This window comes from Gymnoscopelus braueri, assembly GCF_963280865.1.
Source record: "Gymnoscopelus braueri genome assembly, chromosome: 16".
Taxonomy (NCBI): Eukaryota; Metazoa; Chordata; class Actinopteri; order Myctophiformes; family Myctophidae; genus Gymnoscopelus; species Gymnoscopelus braueri.
This window is the reverse complement of record NC_137616.1, coordinates 32137275-32158798: the sequence shown is the minus strand read 5'-3', so window position 1 is coordinate 32158798 and position 21524 is coordinate 32137275. Positions and strand designations below refer to the sequence as shown.

The following is a 21524-nucleotide window of genomic DNA, read 5'->3' as shown; positions in this document are numbered from 1 at the left end:
GAGCTTGTATATCTGCTATTTTTGAATAGCCAAAGACATCTAAAGTGACACAGATGCGTTAAAGAACGTGATTAGACTCTTAAATTGTTACAGAGCAACCCAACTACAGGAGATTGGCTTGAAATCATAAAGAGATTCATGAGATGGAAAAACCAACTGTCGTACAAAGACTGAAAAAAAAAAAAGCATGACAAATGATAATACATATTCAGTGGAAAAAGCGTGTGGCTGATGGCTTTCTACTCCTCATCCTCACTGTGTAGTGTAATTTACAGTACATTACTTCTGCTGTATGCTTTCACAATCAAGGAAACCTATATACATAATATTATGTAGTGTTTAAATACGCCCTACACGTAATCCGTATTATGTTTTGTTTGCTATCTGACTGATGTGGATATATCATATGCATGGCAACAATGTTGTTGTACTGTGATGTTATTGTCAAAAAGGTTTAACCCAATAAGACCTGGAACTGTGTCATTTTTAGATTTGAGCTAAAAAGCATTATTTTACACTTTGGGCTATTCAAAAATAGCAGATATACAAGCTCATAGCGCGGCACCGAGTGCCGCGCTACGAGCTTGTAGATCTGCCATTTCTGAAAAATCGTGAAAATGTGTGCAAATCTTTGAATATATATATTTTTAAAGCGAACATTTTTAACTAAAATCTTTGCTTCTGGGGGTCCCTGGAACAGCATATTTTGACTGGGGTCTGCGGCCAAATAGCCTACATATAATTTTGGGGGTCCTTGACATGAAAAAGATTGAGCACCACTGATATAGAAACATACGTTTTTCAGAAAACTGTTGGGATTTAGGAGACATGTAGAATCGGCTTCAGGTCTCAATGGGTTAATAAGAATGTAATATAAAAGTAAAATGCAGAGAAATCTTTTCTACCTCCCCCTTCTTCCTACTGTATATCTTCCTCTCTACAAGTGTATCTGAGTCTCTTACCTTACCTTCATTTCTGTGTTTGTTTGTGTATGTATGTGCGTGTCCCTGTGCAGATCTAATGAGTTTTGACGACCTGTCGTCTACCTCAGAGAAGCTCTCTCACCCCACCGCTAATAGACCAAAGATGCCAGGCAGGAGGCTGCCAGCCCAGTTTGGAGGACACTCGGTGAGCGCGCGCGCACACACACACACACACACACACACACACACGGGCTGGGCAATTGACCCAAATTGAAGAACCAATAATCAACTTAATCTTGCTCATGTAGGTTAATCGAGAAGCAGGTTTTTTTTAAATATATTTGTATTCATTATAATGGACTAATTCAATTAGTCTGATTAACCACTTAACCTGTATTATACTTTGTTGTACAATGTTGGCGTGAAAGATTTGTGAAAGTAGCCGAACTACAGGCACAATGCCATTTTCACACAAAAGAAAAGTCGAAAGAATGTAAGTGATATTAATGTAAAGTCATATTGCTCAGCCCTAGCGCACGCACATAATGATTATAGCTGACAGTCAGTTTAAAGTCATAATTTCAATTATTGCTACTTCGCCCCACAGCCGACCAAGGACATTAACGTGGAGAAGTCCTTCAAAGTGGACGAGGAGGACGTAGCCAAACCAAAGCTGCCAGAAACCAGAAAGGTAACATGGCGACAGCATCTATCTCACAACAATGCGCCACTGATACAGACATAGGGCCCTATTTTGGCCGCCGCCTTACCCATTATCCCTAAACTTCTTTGCCATTTTTTACTATTTTGAAAAACTTTTTCAAGTAGTTCAAATAAGACGGCGCCCAAAATAGGGCCCCTAAGCTATTAGCCTCATGGACTTTTTTTTCCGACTTTTTTGTAAGAGGTGAGTTAGTACTAAGTTCCTCTTTCTCTTCTTTTTTTTCTTTTTTCTTTTTCCTTTATTTATTCAGGGAAGCCCATTGAGAGCAAGCTCTCTTTTTCAAGGACGCCCTGATAACAACATAAAAAAATACATATATAATGAGAAACAATAGCAAACATTTGAATCACATTACAATGTGCCCCCCACAACCGGTGGGGATCAATCCTCCACCAGGACTGTTGAGACGGGGATTGTTTTGTAACGTACGCACGTGTGTTGTTTTCTTTTGTGCATGAGTGCGTGCGTACACGTGCATGGACGGCACCTGATTGAATTGCTAAACTTTGCTTCGGCAGAGCCATTATCTGTGCTTGAACACGCACTGTGGGGCAGCATTGATCCCCACTGTGTCAGTTCTCTACAGCCACAGACTGATGAATCCACGTGATGCGCTCCTTGTTGTTGTTAACCCATTCAATCCGGGGACGCATTATGTGTCATTTTAGATTTCTTTGGCTATTCAAAAATAGCAGATATACAAGCTCATAGCGCGGCACCGAGTGCCGCGCTACGAGCTTGTAGATCTGCTATTTTTGGAAGAGGTGTGCAAATCTTTGAATGTGTATATATATATATATATATATATTTTTTTTTTCAAAAAAATAAAATCTAAATATTTTGTAGAATCGGAACCTCAGGTCTTAATGGGTTAAGTAACCTGCAGTACCTGTTCGATAACACAATAATACATCTTAGCGTAGGAGGTTTTGACAAGTCAACCGCTTGCTGTATATAGAATCTGACGGACAGACACATATTAAATTGGTCTTCCACTAGACAATGTAACAGCTCGTGTCTATGTGTTAATGGCGGAAGTGGGAAGATGGAGAAAGGGGTTGGAAAGAAGGGCCGCCAGTCCTTCAGTTCACCCCTGAGAGGCCTCTCTGCATCAGGAAGAAACAATTAGACTGGATTCTTCACAGGCAATCAGGACTGATTGGACGGATTTTCGTATTGCTGCAGGCAGAGAGTTTCAGGGACCACCAAATTGCTGAACTGTTTCCAATAATGCACACAGAGAGGGGTGAAATGAGAAAAATATAGGTGAAATGGGAGAGTGTAACAAGGAAGTCATCGAAATAAGATGAAAGTGTGTTTCGCGTGACGTGACGTGCTACCCGGGGGTGATTTCACGAGGTAATTACCACCACATCTGTCCCTTTTTGTTTTTCTCTAGTTTCCAAGAAGGTTTATTTGTCACTGCTGATACAGGTACAAGCAGCGAAATGCAAGTGTGTGAGGTCTGCAAAAACACAGTGCAACAGGACACATCAGCGTGACAGTAGCAATAATAAAGCTAAGAAAAGCACAGATAAGATAAGAAAAAGCCCTGTGAAGAATTACTACTACAGTAGCAACATCAGCATAACCATAACAGCAGAAAATGTGCAATAGGGCATAATCATGTATACCGATACCCTGTATATCATATACGATTGCAGCAATAGCAACATGTCTGGTTTTCCTTTCTCTCTATCTCGCTCACATGCGCACGCTCTCTCTCAGGCACATGCATATTCCCCCTCCTTCAGTAAGCCCTTCAAACCACTCAGAGTAAGTCTGGCTTCCAGCTCACATAACCCAGTGGGTCTTTTTTTTTTCAATGAACTCCCCGTGACCCAGGTCAGCCTCCTTTATTGTATCAAAGTGAGAGTGCAACTCTTGGAATCTCTCCAAAGGGCGGGAGAATGTAGATGGAGCAGAATGTCCAAGAGGGAATCTTCCCCCTGAGGGGGAGTTGGAGTGGATGAGGCACCTGGGATAGCGCGCCCCGGGTGGAATGAATGACGCACGCACACCTCGCTGTCCTTGGGGGGGGGGGGGAAATGCATGAAGAAATGTATTGGTCTTTGATATGAAACCACTTCACGGTCACACGGAAATGTGATGACGTGTCCCACTATCGCAGGTTGTTCGATAGCCACTATGGGAAGTGACTTGTCATAATAGGGTGATAATAGGTTTGTAACATTCGTGAAATGTTTTTTTCCCTGGAAGGTCACGGTAAACGGAGATCATATAGTAATATTGGTGCAACAGTTAATCAAACAAATTGATTTAATTTAATCGATGATAACTAAGAATTCTTTCACATCGATTTCTTGATAAATATTATTATAATATTAATTCATTATAATTATTTGATTAACAAAAAAGAGTAATGGCTAAGAAAATAATTGTTAGTTGCTGCCCTATACAGTAATAATGTTTATTTGCTCTGGTGTTTGTAAAATGAATCCAGTTACTCCATCTCCTTCCGCTGTTATAAGTCTCACTGGTTCCTTGTGAGCCTGTAGGACAAAGAGTTAAATATACAGATGTGCACCTCGCCACACATACACACACTTCATTCAGCTGCCAGATCAACCCCTGACCATGCCTCCATTTACTACAAGAACCATTTCCACAAATTAGTTTTGATGCCAAACAGACTTTTATCTTATTAACCCATTAAGACCGGGGGAAGCATCTGTCATTTTAGATTTTAACCACGTTTTATTCTTTGGCTATTCAAAAATAGCAGATATACAATACAAGCTGTGCAGCGCTATGAGCTTGTATTGTTGAAAAATCATGAAAATGTGTGCAAATCTTTGAATATTACTTTTTTTTTAAAGCTAACATTTGTAACTCAAATCTTTGCTTCTGGGGGTCGCTGGAACTAAATATTTTTGAGATGGTGGTCCGCGGCCTAGTACAAATAATTTTGGAGGTCTTTGACATTTGAGAACCACTGATATTATAGTAACATAAGTGTTTCAGAAAACTGTTAGGATTTAGAAGACATTTTGTAGAATCGGCCTCAGGTCTTAATTTATATAACTCACTCACTAATCTCTCTTCTCCCTCTGTCCGTCTCCCTTCCATTCTCTTGTCTCGACATTTCCCCCTCTCTCCTCCGTTACTCCACAGCCTTCAGCCAGTACCATCACCTTGTCACCGTCATTCCTCAAACCCATCGTGGTCGCAGCGGAGCCCAAGCCCAGCCCGTTGGCGCCAGCACCAGCACCAGCCCCTACTCCCAGTCCCGATCCCAGCACGCTGAGCAGCACGGATGCGCCGGGCCAGGGCAGCAGAATCAGGCCGGAGCCTGAGGACCAGGCGGCCCAAATGGAGGAGATGCAGAACCAGATGAAAGATCTCGAGCTGTCTGTGGAGCTCCTCAAGACCCAGCACATGTAAACTGAGCTGAATGTTACGCATGTTATGATATGACAAGCTCACAAACGTGCCGCAGCGCTTTGTTAGCTTGTAGATCTTTAGATTTTTTTTAATAAATTGAAGAGTTTAACCTATAATGACATGCCCAAAATAGGGACACCAGGGTTCAAATGGTTTAAGCCCACCTCCTGTTAATTTTACTGACTGTTTCTACCTCTTATTTTCAAATCAATGCGCACATTGACATCACCTAAGCAGCACTATAGCAGCCATGCGGACTAGCAGGGCCATCTTTATGGCTGATTCAAAGTTGGGAGTGGCAGCAGGATTAATGGTACATTACTTTTAAGCTGAATGCTGTACAGTTTCAAGAGGAGAACTCAAAATGCACTTCAGAATTTGTCCAAAATTGTCTGTTTTCTCTGGAATCGATATACTGTAAAGCACTATAGGTTGGCATAGGAAAATATTAAACCGCTAAAAGATTCAAAGAAATACTGGAAGGGGGCTTCAAAGAAATACTGGAAGGGGGCTTTAAGACATTTCTACTTCATTAGACAACACAATTGTACAAGTCAATTCAATGCAAGTTTCAATGAAAGCTTGTGCTTGTATCAAACTTTAAATGGCTACTTTGTGAGCATCAGTTTAGATCTAAACCCAAAATACAATTATAATTGAATGCATCTTGTATCAGGCTGTGGACTGGCTGTCCATGTTTATAAATAAATCTTACTAATTGCCTGTCATCTCTAATTTTTCTAATTACCAGAAGGTCTCAGGATCGGTTGCTGAGGTCCCTTAAGTCAAAAAACTACTTTTAGTTATCGTGCTCCTATAGAGCATGGAAAAGTGATCGACCATGGTATCACTTTCCCTCTGCTTCCATTGTTTGTTGGTGTGTGTGTGTGTGTGTGTGTGTGTGTGTGTGTGTGTGTCATCTTAAAAAGAACAATCTTTGTTACTGGGCTACACTTTGCAAGTGTGTTGCAAGGGTATACTGTGCATTGTAATGAACATGTGCACGTGTCTGTTTTTGTCCTTCCAGGAAAGAGATTGGGGAACTAAGAAAAGAGCTGGATGACGAGAGGCAGAAGCGCGTGGCACTGCAGGTAACATGGATTGTCTCTCAGTAGCACACTGAGATGCCTCAACACATTCCACTCACATCAGTGAGTGCATCGAATGCTCACACACTCAAATCATATTGTACAATAATAAATAGTAACTCCCGGTCACCTCGATTGATTTCTTGCACTATTGCGCAGTATGGCGCTCGCGTAGCTCAGCGCAGGAGGTGGGCAAAGATGCAGGACTTCCTGTCGAGAGGCTTTGGGCCAGTGGCTTTCAAATGTTTTGTGCCCAAGGCACACCAAGGGGCAAGTAAAAATCTCATGGCAGACCTGCATTCATATCTGTGCAACATTGCCTATACTATAGGCAATGTTGCACAGATGACGGATGCTATAGGCCCTATAGCATCCGTCATCACTATTATAGCTCTGTAAACATTTTTATTTACTAATGCCAAATAAAAAGTCTGTATAATTGACCTCTGTATTGGGAGATGTAGAGTACTGATATCATACATTTACTGCGGTATCTTATACTTAGACAGTGTCCCGCGATAATAGCCCAAGCTTGTAACGCTGTAATGTTTGCTATTAAAAACAGGTAATGTGTGGTTGTCACAAAATCCCAAGGCAAACCTGGACTTGTCTCACAGCACACCAGTGTGCCTCTGCACAACGTTTGTGAAGATATAGAAACGTCATGTCATGATGGAGGCAAGCTACTGTATAGCCAGACTCGAGCCAAGAGTTCAGACTAGAGCCCTGCACGGGCCGAAAATGTGGGCCCTAGCTCGGCCCTGACCCATGGAATTTAGCCCAGGCCGGCCCCTGGCCCGATAGGTGCTGCAATTTTACAGCTCGAGCCCGCCCCCAAGCCTGACACCTTTGTATTTATTTATTATTATTAATGAATAACTTTTCACAAGTTTTCCAAAAAATCGTGTGTAAATAGCAGATCTACAAGCAAAATGAATGTGGCATCTGTCTACATAACATGCTATCTAAATTACATTTTAGCCTTTGCATAAGCCTGCAAGGTTGAAGGTTGTCGAGGCTAGGGCAAGTGCTACGGGCTAAGGTGGAGTGTGTAGACACCATCCAGGGCCCTTTTCCTGCTGTACTGTAAACATGTATGCACTGTCTGTCTCCACAGATAGAGATAGAGAAGCTAAAGAGGATCGTCCAATCGACGTGAGGCCTCTTCTCCAATCAAAACCAATATTGAGAAGTCACCTGCTGACCTGTCGACCAACCAGCGAAACCAGAAGATGATGATGGACGGACAGGCAGAGACAGGTGGAGGCGGGGCGGAGCAAACGGACGGACCACCTCTCGCACAATCTTTTTTCTTTCTTTTCATTTTTTTTTAGACATCTAAAAAAAAGAGGGAAAACAAAAAAAAAACTATTTGTAAGATTTACATTTTTTGCACATATTTTGTTCAAACTAGATGTATATGTTTCTTTTTTTTTCTTTGTTCCCCCCTAAATACATAAAAACTAAATCGAGGCCTTATAACTACTGTGCTGGACTTGCAGTCCCACCCAACACACACACACACTCACTCACATACCCTCTCCATCTTCCCTTCCTAATAGGGAAGCTCTCCTGAGACAGATAGGGTGGCATTCGCACTCAATACTACTGACTGTGTATAAGAGCTTAAGAGCTGGGGGTGCTTGTTTTTGTTTCGTATTTTTTTTCTCCTTTTACATATATAATGCTCCTGCAGTTGATTTTAAATAATAAGAAAAAAATACTCTGTTTAAGTCAACATTGACACATTAGCCTCTCTTTCGGATAATTACGTGAAATTACACAATGCTGTGGAAATTGAGTGACATTTCTCTGCGTGGTGCTGCTGCTCTCATTGCCACGGCGACGCTACCAGGGAGTTGGCTAGCTTGTTTTTGTTTTGTTTTATTTTGTCTTTTGATGTATATTTTCTAACATTCCTATCCAGGGTAACACTACTGTGCCTGTAAAGTGAGAACCAACCAACAAAAAAAGAATCTTAAGTGTTGATAACGGGAACTTCCATTAATCTGGATGGTTTCTTTCTGGATATCTGCAGCATGGTATTATATAAATATATATCTATTTTTTGAAAAGTCTACTGACACCTAGTCAAATAGTATATAGAGGGCCCAATCCTTTTTTTAATTTGTTTTGTATTTGTTTTACATTATTCCAAGTGGGGAAGGTTTGTTAAAATGGTTTTCACCCGTTCAGAATGTTCTCAGCAAGCTTGCAGTGTATAGAATTAAGCAATATTACACAAGAGGTTATTTGCACGACAGTGATTGCAGTCAGGAACATCACGATGCAAGGTGCATCACTGAAATGCCAATAATAATGGTAAAGCGCACCCTCAAGTGTACAATTGCGATTATACAACGGTTACCATCAAAATAAAACATATCAAATGTATTCATATTGTGGGGCAATTCGCTCTCAAAATAACCTTTTCTGCGAGTGTTATCTCTGTTATACTGAAAATATGTGGGGACTGACAGAGACAACTCTCTCACTCAACTCAGCCATTCCGGACCCAATGATATGGCTGTCTGCCAGACAACTATTCCCAAACTGAATCAATAGTACTGTACATAGAGAAACAAAACTTCACTGTTGGCTCTCTCAGTGTAAGTAAGATATTCACTAGCAATTGATCATTTGTAATGCCAGATTTAGCTACTACGTCTGCAAGCTTCTCATGCAAACTGCTAGCCTAGCTGCCCAGCCTAGTGCAGCAGAGCTGCCCTGCCGAGACTCCATCTGATCAGCACAGCTGCTGATGATGATGATGACGATGACAGAGTGGGAGGAGCTTCTAGTACACAGTCAAATCAATCCACTGAGGATTTTACTGTGCTGAACAGTGTCAGAGTAATATTTATATTGTGATCAGGCTAGGTGTGTTGTCATGCTCATTTTAGCGCGGTGGAGATCCTATTTCAACCATTCAGATTGCTTGGTTGGAACTACCTGTTGTATAATGTACAGTATACAAGTATATTTCATATCGGAAGTGAAGCCAGTAACAACAATGGTATTGGCAACATCAGTACCGGCATGGAGGGAGGGGGATGTGTAGGAAAAGAGAGAAGTATAGATACATTCTGTTAACCACAAAAAAATCAAGTTTGTAGATTGGCTATTTTCCAAATAATGCGGTAAGTGATTATTAAATGTGTTTCCTAAGTGTTTATAAATAACACTTATAATACACACTCTATATTCCTATAGCAATCATTGCCATAGTGTTTGTTCAATAACCGGTCAGGAGAGAGAATTCAATCAGGATAAAAGTAAAATTTTAAGTGATTAAACAAATAAATTAGCAGACAAATTTGTAACTGGAACACAAGCTGATGATCTTTGCGGGGTTCTCTCTTCCTGATTGGATTAAATTTGAAAAAAAAAAAAAGCTGAAAATGTATGGTCTATTTTCTAAAGAGACGGGGAGACCCCGTCCGTTACTGAACAAACACTCTATAGCAGCCATTCCCAACCTGTTTGTTGTGAGGATATCGCAAGTGGGCCCCCGAATCATTGCCAAAACTGTAAGATTTAACTCATTCACTGCCTCTGACGTAATTAACCAATACTGCCACTGACCTAAAAAACGTAATTACATTTTTTTCAAATTTGACCCAAAGACCAAGGAGATATGATTTTTCGAAGATCTAGACTCCCATCCACGTCCTTGTTAACTTAAAACTTAAAAATTATGTATCTCGGCTCCTGAGTACTTTTTTTTTCAATGAAAAATCTCTGGCAGTGGGCAAACGCGGCCAGCAATAATTCTGGCAGTGAATGAGTTAATTGATGATGATATAACATTCATCTTAAAATATTCTATTGTAATCTATAAGTATATCGATAAGTTAGTTCCTCTGATCCAGGCCGGAAAACACGATCGATTGATTGATCATTAACAAACGTGCTCTGAAAATGCACACGGCCCACCCAGCTGACCACTAACACGGTAGCCGTTTGGCTGCCATTTTAAGTGGTCAGATGGGTGGGCTGCGAACACTTTCAACATTCACTAGCGGAAAAGGTTGGGAACCACCGCTCTAAAGCAATGATTACTATTGGAATATAGAGCTTCCTTAACCCATTCAATCCAGGAACTTGTCTCTGTCATTTTTTATTTCTGTGCCGCGCTATGAGCTTGTAGATCTGCTATTTTTGAAAAAATCTTGCTTCTGGACCCCCAGAAGCAAAGATTTGAGTTACTAATGTTCGCTTTAAACAATATATATATATATATTCAAAGATTTGCACACCTTTTCACGACTTTTAAAAAGAAATTGCGCGGCACCAAGTGCCACGCTATGAGCTTGTATATCTGCTATTTTTTAATAGGCAAAGAAATCGAAAGTGACAAGAGATGCGTTCCCGGATTGAATGGGTTAACAATATTGAGCTTTGTTTTAACACAAAAAAAAAATGTTTTAACCAAAAAATATCTCTTACAAACAACTTTGACTGGCTGAGTGGTTTAGTGGTTCAACAGGTTGCTGGAGAATCGCAAAAGAAAAAAAGCAGAAAGTCAAAGCATGCATCATCTGCACCGAATGCAGCTTGCTATCTCGTTTCCTGTCTTACCGTATCTCTCTAGATAGATGGATGCATAGATAAGACTATCTACCTGTACACACACACAGTATATTCTCATTCCTCTTACACACTCCTTTCATCCACACCTTTCTCTCAGGTCTTTTCCCTCGCTTTCATTTAAAGAAGGCTTTGAGATCAAGCAGTCTCTTTCCAGGCTTTTCAGTCTGATCATCCACAGCTGTAATTTATTACGGTCTGTGCCTCTCTCTCTCCTCTTATCTACAGTATACAGTATATACAGTACCTTTTCCCTCATGGACCAAGCCCAGGAACACGCTTAACTGGACCCTCCCGCAGCACTGTATACAATGGCCAGATCGATATTCTTTTAACTCTTTGAGTGTAAAAATGGACCACATCCTCAGTGGTAAGGGTCCATTTTACACTGGGGATGTTTCCGTGTGTCAGAGAGGTCAGGTTATGTACAGTATGTTGCTGTATTCTTTCTTAGCACTGAGATCGTTCCCCTGATCCTTTAGCGCTACCCTTATTCCAGTAATCTGTGTTTTTAACCTGCAAGTCAACTGGGCACTTTGCTGAAAGAAACGCTGGAGTTCATACCAGTATCTTCTAAATCAAACAATAATACACCTATATCTTGATTATACCATGGCTACGGGTGTTGTTGGCTTTTACAACACGGTCGACAGTGACTAGCAACAATATTCACCCACAATGTTATGGTTTGGGCTATGGTGATTTATACGAATTTCAGTGCATTACAATGGGGAGTTCCAATTCGACTCTGATATAAAGTGGGATCATTCTGATGGCACTGAGTTTTGCTCAATGCTAGCTAGTACACAAATACTGAAACAATGTGCATTGTTTAGCACTTAGCTTTGAGCTAGAATCTTAAATCTTGTTGCAGTGTGGCTGAATTAGCCTTTAGGACTAAAGTTATCCTGGACTAAGGATCTACAGCATGGAAAAGCAGTGCCATTTCTCAGCATTTACACAGTGGCCTGTCCGAAACACGTGTACAGTCCTGCAAATCAGAATCCTGTAGATGTGTAAATTACACATGCATAAGAATTGACTTTCATACATACACAGCTCTCAGCTGGCTTTAGAAGATGCAAATGTTAAATGTGCTTCTTTATAGTCCTGTTTTTTGTGGAGTTTTTATAACTCCCCCACAACTTTCTCAAAGGAACATACCGTATATTCTGTGAACATGTATGAAGGTTGAAAGACCTGTAGCTATGCATCATTGACTTGTTGGGTTAGGGCAACCTTTTTGTCTTTTTGCCATGTTTTTTTTTTTTTTTCTTGCATCTGAAACGGCTTCAGACAAATTCACAATTGGTAGCCTTGTGTAAATAGTTGATCAGAACATGTTAGGATTTTTATTTTGTTTTTTATTTTTTGACTTATATTATATCTCACAAATGTCTTACTAAGGCAATGATAATCTTCTACACAACTGTGTATCTTCCTCAGGCTTCACTCCATTGTGTCCCTTAAAGGAATACTCCACTGTTTTTCCAACCTCATCTCTACATCTTTATTGTATTAAATACAGATTATCACCTGGGAATTTGTCATTGCTTGAGGCTGTGTAACCAAGGGCTGGCATGTCAGTCTGAACCCTATTAGAGGAGTGATGCAGCTGGGCCTGACTTTGGTTACTGAGGGCAAAAACAAATGCCTGGATTATAATCTGATCATATAATTAGGATCAAAAGAGGCGCACATCCATTTTCCATTTAACGGCACTTCATACTACAAAACTTGGAGACAAAATAAAAGTTTGCACATTGTAGCTCCCTTTTGCATATTTATTTTTGGTACCACCTGAGTGGTACCATTCATATTTGTTACGATAATATATTATTCATTAACCGTAGTCCCGTATTGTAGCTTTAACCACTTAAACCAACTCAACCGGTCAACTGAGTATAGGTCCCCCAGGGCGCTATACTTGGTCTGCTCCTTTTTTCACTCTGCACCAAATCTCTTCGCTGTGTATGAGTGTTTAGATCTGCTATTTTGCACCCAGAATAGGGGCGCTAGGGTTCATGTAGTTAATGTCACTAATTGACATCCACAAATTTGACAGTGGAATATTCCTTTAAAGATTGTTTCCCATCAGCCTCGTTGTTGGGTGTGTGTATGTACAGTATGTGTGTTTTTGCTGAAGTGTTGGCATGCTTGCAGAGAAGTATACAATTATGCACACATGCATAAATCTCTTGAAGAGGAAACCATGTGTGCCCGAGTGTCTGAGAGGGTGGATATTTAGTTTTGTACTTTGGCCTTGTTGACTGATTTAGCCTCACTTACGGGCGGCAATCACATGTTGATCCCAGAGGCAATAAAGAAATTACATCTCAGTTAATTTTTTTTCTTTTTTCAATTTCATCCGTTTTCGCACGCCGCTCTTAAACCGTGCTGACGGGCCGATGACATAATCACGCAAATGCAGGGAGGAGAGAAAATAACTGTTGGATGTAGACGCCGTCATCCAGCTTAAAACATGTTTGTACATTCCATAGTTTTGACGCCAAGCAAAGGAGAAATCTGTGCACATTTATAACATCTTTTTCAAGTGATTTGTTTACATGTACTGTATCATTGCATGAGCGGAGATTCTTTTCCAAATGAATAAAATCTTTATTTACTGTAAGGACAATGGCTTTTTGTCTCCACCAGGCCGAAAGGCATGGTGAGAGAGTATGGTTTGCACCCTGTCAGTCCGTCCGTGTGTGTCTTTCTGTCTGTGAGCAGCTGATCTCCGGCACCGTTGACCCGGTCACTGCGAAACTGTGCACACACACTCCCTGGATGCCAATTCAGAACCTCTGGCCCGAATTCTTCAGATTGGCCTGCTATAGCGCCACCAGGAAGCCGATTTGTGCAAAACATTTTTTGATACTACTCCTACAGATTTTGTCCAAACATCACACAAATCGGTACACAGTATCTCTATAGTCATGTGACCAACACAGGTCTGTCCGATTTCCCATATTCCATCCTGATTGCCTAAGATTGTCTTCCAAAGTTTGCAGGATTGGTTCGTTTTGAACATGAACGCAGCATGCAATTTCAGTGACATTTTGCATGCATATTCCGACTAGGCCGAAGAAGCAATGCCACCCTTTTCACATAGACCACCGAAGTCCTGACGTCACTCGTTCATCCCCAGGTTCGTAAAGTAATTTCCCTATGGAGAATAACATTGGGTCATCTTAGAATCGTCTCATATAAGAATTGTGGTCCAAAAATAAACAAACTTTTTCGGCGACATTGTCAGGGAGGAGGTTCTGTATAGTTTATGATAGTCAGTCACTTATATTTGATACAGTCTGTTTCTGGCGAAAATTTAACTAATTCGGCGGAAGTAACATTAGCGTTTTCTCACCGTCAGTTGATGCTTCGTATCCATAAGAGTAAAACCGCCGGGGTCATTTGTTTATTTTTGGAACACAGTTCTTATTTGACGCGATATTAAATACGTCTATGGGATTCAGAATGGGGGTGGAAAACTGCGAACCAGGTAGACAAACAAAGGATGTGTAAATTACGTCAGACTTCGGTGGTCTATAGGCCTGTTATAGCGGCACCAGCAGGTCTAATTTAGCAAACCACATTTTTGGAACAAAATGCCTCAAATCATAAATGCAGTGTTCGATTGCAGTGAAAGGCCTAAGAAGAAATGGCACCCTTTTCACATTGGCCTATTATAGCGCCAGCAGGAGGCCACAATAACCTACCTGACCCGGTGGAGACCTGACCCACTTTTTCTAGTTTCCAATCTATTTTCTTTGGCTTTCTCATATCGTCACTGTCGGGTAGAGACTTTGTACATCCTTGAACTTGTAGTCGCAAGCGCTTGGTCAAGACTTTTCATTGATTCAACATTTATAAAACACACAGACAAATGTAACAATTTTCATAGCAAAAATCTACAAGCTCACAACATGGCACATGATGACTTGTGAGCCTGTAGATCGGCTATGTTTGCTACTTGTTTGCTAGTTTGTTACACTAGTATGACAAAGTAGGGAATTAATTTGCGAAAAAACAACGAAAGTTGAAATCTGGAGATGCACAGTGTCAGACAGCAACAATATACATAATGTTTTTTGAGCGGTGTAGCCGCTCCTATAAGTGGGGTTGGGGACGCTGTACTGTGATTGGCTGATAAGTATTCATACCCTTTTCTCAGTACTGTGATTGGCTAGCGAGACGCATGATGAAATTCATAACCTGTACTGTGATTGACTGATAAGTATTCAGACCCTTTGCTCAGTACTGGGATTGGCTAGCGAGACGCATGATGAAATTCATAACCTATAAATAGCACCACGCACTTCAAAAAAAAATTAAGTGAGCTTCCATCACTGTGATGACCACTGTTCTAAATAACACCGCTCACTTCACACTGGGTGTGATTTTTATATAAGAAAGGCTTACGGGCATTTCAAATTGTTAAATTCACCAACACAACCAGGCCATGGGGGAAATATTTTCATGGTTAATCTGAATTCAAGGATCGAGTTGACAGTATAAAAAAGACAAGTTAACAAAGCTGTCAAAACCATTTGTAGCATCACAAGTTGTGTGTGAGTTGTATCCCTCGGAGGCCTTGTCCTTGGATATGATGTTATTGTAATGTAAATCGTGCTTTTTACATAAATATTATGCTGGGAGGGAATATTTTTGTACAAAGTCTGTTTAGTCTATCTGATGTCTAACTTGAATCAAAACCTTTTTTGGGAATTAATTCGAAAACACATTTGCGGTTTGGAAATTGACTGTTGTTTCTTTCCCCCCCCCCTTTGTGATCAATGGACCTAGTGTGCAGTGTGGAATTAATCAGAATAGCAGTTTGAGGGAAATGCATGTCCCTCTGGCTAAATCTACATAGGAGGGCCTGTCTGTCCGTTTGTCCTACGCTGCCAGTAGTAAGCCAAAGAAGTACATTCAAGCATCGTTTTCTCACGTATTAATCAGAACCTTAATTTTACAATGGAAGTCAGTGGGGTGCAGATTAGGCTGAAACCGTGCCCAAATTTGTAGTCATACAGTAGGCTACATCAGATAGCGTCACAGGCTGGCCTGGGAGCCATGTCGTTAATAGAACCCGTTTTGTTTTAACGGTGTGTGGGTGCGTGCATGCAACATCTTTCAGTTTAGGCTTAGGTTTGCACAATATAACATGGAGGCTGTGATTAAGAAATTACAAAAACAAGATGATGAGAGGCAATATGATGATTTTATGGGTGAAGGAAAGACTAGGGTGGTCCAGTCCAGTAAAGTCATAACTGGAGGAAAAAAGGCTAAGAGATCAAATAAATAAATAAAAAGAATTAATTGAATATAAACAACATAATGTCATGGTTTATAATGAAAACAAGATGCAACATCATTTAAGTATAGCCATAAAGTGTGAGAGAGGTCTGTATGGATGTGAGTGTTGTACATGTTCAACGAGTATAGTTAATGATGGAAAACTGCTTAAAGTTCAGGTCTTCAAACAGTAAAAATCCAGTCATTGAAACGGAACACATTCATTTTGATTATCTTACTCAGATTATTAAGTATACAGTAAGCATAACTAGGTTAACACAGATTTACATTTACACAATTAAACACCTTATTCCGATTACCACACTTCGCAATATCATGAAGATTATGGGCTGGGAACCCGACTAGCCAATAGACCTGTATCGAATCTGTGTAAAATGGGTTATTGTGGGAATAAAATCACTATCGCCTTGTTCTGATTAACCACAGTATATGTGCATGCAAACAACCGCTCAGGACATACGTCACTCACCACAAAATAAATGATTTTAGGCTTCTCACCTGCAATGTGTTTATGAGAGAAATGCAGTAGCTTGAATACAAATATGCAGCAGTGATAGCCCCAGGCATGATGTGACTGAGTAATCTCACAATGTGCCTGCTTTTATATGCACTCCAAATCCATTACAGAGCATGCCATATGAATGTTTTGTGGGCAATGTTTATAAATGAGGCTGCGGTGACTTTTGATCCAAGCTGTGTCAACCTCACCAAAAGCGATATATATATATTTTTTTTTAACTGAGTTGTCAATGCTTGCCGAAACATAATGCGTCAATTTCAGTTTGTTTTACTTACGTTGTAGGGGTTGGATCACTGGAAGAAAAACTGTTGTACTAAGTGAAATGCTTGCCAAGTGCGCCGGTCAACCATGCGCTACTTTCCTATTGGTTGATGCACGGTCAAAGTTAAGGATAAGGATAAGTTCACAAATGTTGAACTCCGCTCGTTTGAACGTGACACAATCAACTCGCTGCAGTCCTGCAGCTCCCTTAATGTGATCATAGGCCTAATGGCAGCCTCCATTACCAGTTTTCTCCATGTCCATGTTTTGGGGAGGGCAATCGAGCAATTTCGGTTAAGAATACATCTTTTTTTTTTGCAATAGGAAATCTCTCTGGAAAGATTACACTTTTGTGCCATATTTCCTCCACTTGTAAATTGTCTTCACCAGTGTACGATTTGATGGGGGGATGGGGGGGGGGGGGGAGTCCATGCTTCTGCTTTTAATATTTAGATAGATTTGTATCACTGGTGGGGATAAGCTTTATCCCTGCTTCTGGTAGGTAGGTAGGTAGGTAGGTACTTTATTCATCCCGAGGGGAAATTAAGGTGTTACAGCAACTCTCATAGAGACAACATCAATAAAAACACATTATAATAATAAAAAAACATCTAAAATAGGCATCTAGGCATTGTCAACCTACAATATAAACAAATTGACAGACCAAACACTACTACAGAGTCCGATGGCTTGCATCCCACATCCCCCATCCTAAACAACCTGATCAGCCTGATCGAGCCAACCAGATGTGGAGTTGTACAGCCGGGTCTCTTCTCTACATGTAAAGTGTCTTGAGACAACTTGTTGTGATTTGACAATTAAATACATTTTAATTAAATTGAAATTGAAATGATTGCTGTGGGCAGAAAATATCTCCTATAGCGCTCCTTCTTGCAACTTGGGTGTAACAGTCTGTTGCTAAAGGAGCTTTTCTGCCCTTTCACAGTGTCTCTGGTCAGACTGAATTAAAAAAGAATTCCGGCAGTCTGGCTTGTTTAGCCCATTGACTATAATCATGACCATTGTCCAAAGAATACCATGGTTTGATTTGAAGGAAACCTTTCCATTCATTTCAATACGGTATGAAGATCGATTTGCCGGAACTTGAAACTTGCTCTAGAAATAATTATGTAATCTAATTAAAAAATCTATTTAAAAAATCTATTTAAAAAATCTATTTAAAAAATCTTGCCAAAATATTTCCTAGATTGAAGATTGGTTTATTCAAATTAAATGATTTAACAGTGCACTGATGTGTTGCCTACAGTACATTGATTCAATTATTCAGGTAAGTTCAGCAATGTTTGATTGACTAAGGAGAAAAGGTAAACAAATGCCAAATTGTCCATGTTCATATACGCTAGATAGGTGTGAGAAGACTGACATGTAATAGCAATTGATATGGACCTGTAATTTAATAATACGCTTGGATCAATCCTACACATGATAAGAGTCCGGCTCTGAAAGGCTTCATGTATGCGTGCGTATGTGGTGTAATGGTGATTTTGTTTTCGCCGCCGTACCGTGCGTGAAAAAATACTGGCAACACGCCGTGGTGTCCGGTCCAACGACCAAAACACCACTGCATGCGTGTAAAGATGAAAGGAGAGAAATATTCCTATAGACAGCCAGAGGTGCAAAAGCAGCTTTGCAGGGAAGGCTGTGAAAATGAGCGAGTAAGTGGTGGGGATCTCAGGGGCTTTTCCTATTAGATGAAAAGCATTCTTGTTGGGATATAAGGGCTTTTACTGCAAGGCAGCAGCAGGGGTGGGTTAACTAGAACAGGACTGGAGAACTTGGCCATGTTACAAATTGATAATCTAATGGAATATGGATTCTATCTGTCTATCCCTCTCTCATCGCACTGTCTCCCTCAGTCACTGACTTTTTACCCCTTTTCTTTCAGTCAATAGTGTCACCTCTTTCTCTCTCTCCTCTTTGCCCTCCTGCATTATGCCCCATTCCTTATCTACACTCCATGTCTTTCATCTGCTGCAGTGCCTCTCCCTTATCTTCTCTTTGCTCACATGTCCCCCTTTTATGTTCCCTTCACTGGCTTCTGGTTCCCTCCCGCACCCAGTTCAAAACGCTGATGATGCCCTACAAGACAACCAAGGGCATAGCACCTTCAGGACATGATCCATCCCTACATCCCATCATGCCAACACTGCACACGTCCACAGTGGTTAAGGTGCTGTTTCAAAGACCAGTTAGTGCAGCATGGAAAGGTAAAAAAAAAAAAACACACCTCAGGTGAAACCACGCTAGGTGAATCTGTGGAAGGAAGCGTGAACATAATCTACTACATGAGGGGAGGTAATCCAACATGGGGAGATTAGAGCAACATGAGGCACGTATTCCAGCCTGTCGGCAAGCAGTGTTCATGCCTTGTTCAACACAGTCTGATGGTAGCCGGGTAGAAAGAATGTTAAAGATCTGGAGCCGCGTCTTGGGAAATGAATCGGGAATGATTGTTAGTGATCCGAGAATTTCTTTCTTGTTCAGTTTTTATGAGCAGTCATGCAGAAGGTTTGATTGGGTCATTTAAGGGAAATACATAATTGTTCTACTCCGGTGATTGAGCTGAGGAAAGCATGAAAAACAAGCTCATTGAACCGTATTTTACATAATTGTCCTACTCCGGTGATTGAGCTGAGGAAAGCATGAAAAACAAGCTCATTGAACCGTATTTTACATTTGTCTTTCTCAGGTTGACACAGCACCTAGCCTGGGGAACTGAAAGAGGGGTTCACTTCAGAATGACATGTCTTGTTGGTGGTTTGGTAATGTTCACATCACAAGCATGCTTCGGTGTGTGTGTGTGTGTTGTAACTCTTAAAGGACTGTAGGCTGCTTAGGTTCGGATATATTGGTGCCGCCTTGGTGTGTCTTAACTGGATAACACAGTTCAGTCTACCTCTGATAATTAAACTAGCAGGTGTGTCTTATTAGCTCTCATTAAGCAGATCAAGGCCCATGCCTGCTGGCAGGGCAGCCTGACATATTTGACCTTTCCAACTGTGTGTGTGTGTGTGTGTGTGTGTGTGTGTGTCAATGTTTGATAACATATGCACAGACTGGGGTAGAAATGTGCATGCCCCCCAAGTAATCCGCCTGCTTGTTTATATTTGGTCACAATAATAATGCTCACAATAGCACAGATTAATCAAAGTTATTGCACTATGCAAAATTGTGCATCATGGTATATAATCACGCCACGGTAGCTCCGCCATCTAAATGAGTAAAAGCTTATACTAAATGTTTTATTTTGAGCCTGTGCTTCCTTTTGAATTCACTCGCCTTTGATGATGATTACGTAGGTAAGGTAAGAGGCGATTAGATCACACATTTTTCCCCGCGTGTGTGGAGCAAACACATGCTTTGTGTCAAGAGAGAGGAAGGACAGTCCCTGGAACACATATGTAACCTAGGCACATGACAATGAAGGTGCAATTACCTTTAATTGTTGGTGCTCTTGTAGGCAACAACAGGACAACAATTATTATTTTAATGAAGGCACTTCTGTTGTCAAGATATGTTTGCATAAACTGTATAGGGAGTTTGTCTCGGTGCATAACAGTGAATTCAACAATATTAAACAATATTAAAAACATTGTTATTGTTTTTAAAATAGATACAAATTAAGATCCGATACAAAGATGTGTACAATAAGTATCAGCCAGAACACCTACCATCAGCTCCCAGTACTTACCGCATGACTTGCCACACCCAAGTCTTGCTACTCCTGCGCTGAGTTGGCGGTGCCCGGGATCGAACCCATGACCGACCCTGTGGTCTACAGGCGAGCCACCGATTGAGCTACCCAGACACGTAATAATAATAATAATGTATCCAATATTCAATTCAATTCAATTCAATCTTTATTTCAGACCTAGGAAGATCCATATCACAATAAAACAACACCACACAATAAAAACAGAAAATAAAATAAAATAAATAAAAATACTGCAAATATCCAGCATTATTCAGTTTCTGACATACAGACATGTGCGCCAATGGTTCCACAGTCTAGAGGTGAACCTGACAGAACTGCGTGTGGGGTCCGTTATTACAGCGATTATGTCATTTACTGACTCGGATGCTCTACACATAAACCTATACATAAGGTTACGTAGCACAGCTGCACAGGTGGGTACCCCAACACTAACAAACATCTGGCTTGCACTGGAGCTTCTTGGAGCTCTCAGCAGCTGCCTCATGCAGTCATTATAGGCCACTGTGAGGCGTCTGATGCTACCTTGCCTGTAGCGACTCCAAAGGTGGGCAGTATACAGTGGTGTACAAAAGGATCTAAACAGAGAGATCTTCACAGGTACTGAGCACATGCTAAATTTGCGACAAAGCATGTTTGCTTGGGCATACAGCTTACGCCGCTGCCTATAGATGTCCTTGTCATCTGATAGGTCATTGGAGATAATATGTCCCAAATAAGTAATCTCACTGCACACACTAAGGGCAGTGCCAGCCAGATATAAGTCAGGAAAGGTAGATTGTCTGTCTTCCCTACTTCGGACAATCATGACCTTACTCTTTTTAGCATTGTATTTTATATTAAAATCAAAGCCATACTGTGAGCATATCCTCAGTAGCTGTTGTAGCCCAGCACTATATGGACTAAAGATGACCAAATCATCCGCATACATCAGGTGATTAATTAATGAGTCACCAACTCT

General features: G+C 40.8%; 1 protein-coding gene across 2 annotated transcripts in view; it reads left to right on the top strand.

Annotated features, from left to right (window-relative positions):
- Positions 1 to 9597, top strand: part of cd2ap (CD2-associated protein) — a gene marked incomplete at its 5' end in the record, with an annotated part of 75224 nt that extends 65627 nt beyond the window's left edge. For both annotated transcript variants that reach the window (XM_080452985.1, XM_080452984.1), the window contains 5 exons: positions 1016 to 1128; positions 1531 to 1614; positions 4783 to 5048; positions 6080 to 6143; positions 7258 to 9597. In XM_080452985.1, the coding sequence (XP_080309111.1) occupies positions 1016 to 1128; positions 1531 to 1614; positions 4783 to 5048; positions 6080 to 6143; positions 7258 to 7299 (569 nt within the window). In that variant the 3' untranslated portion in view covers positions 7300 to 9597. The remainder of the gene's footprint in view (positions 1 to 1015; positions 1129 to 1530; positions 1615 to 4782; positions 5049 to 6079; positions 6144 to 7257) is intronic.
- Positions 9598 to 21524: the final 11927 nt, after the last annotated feature.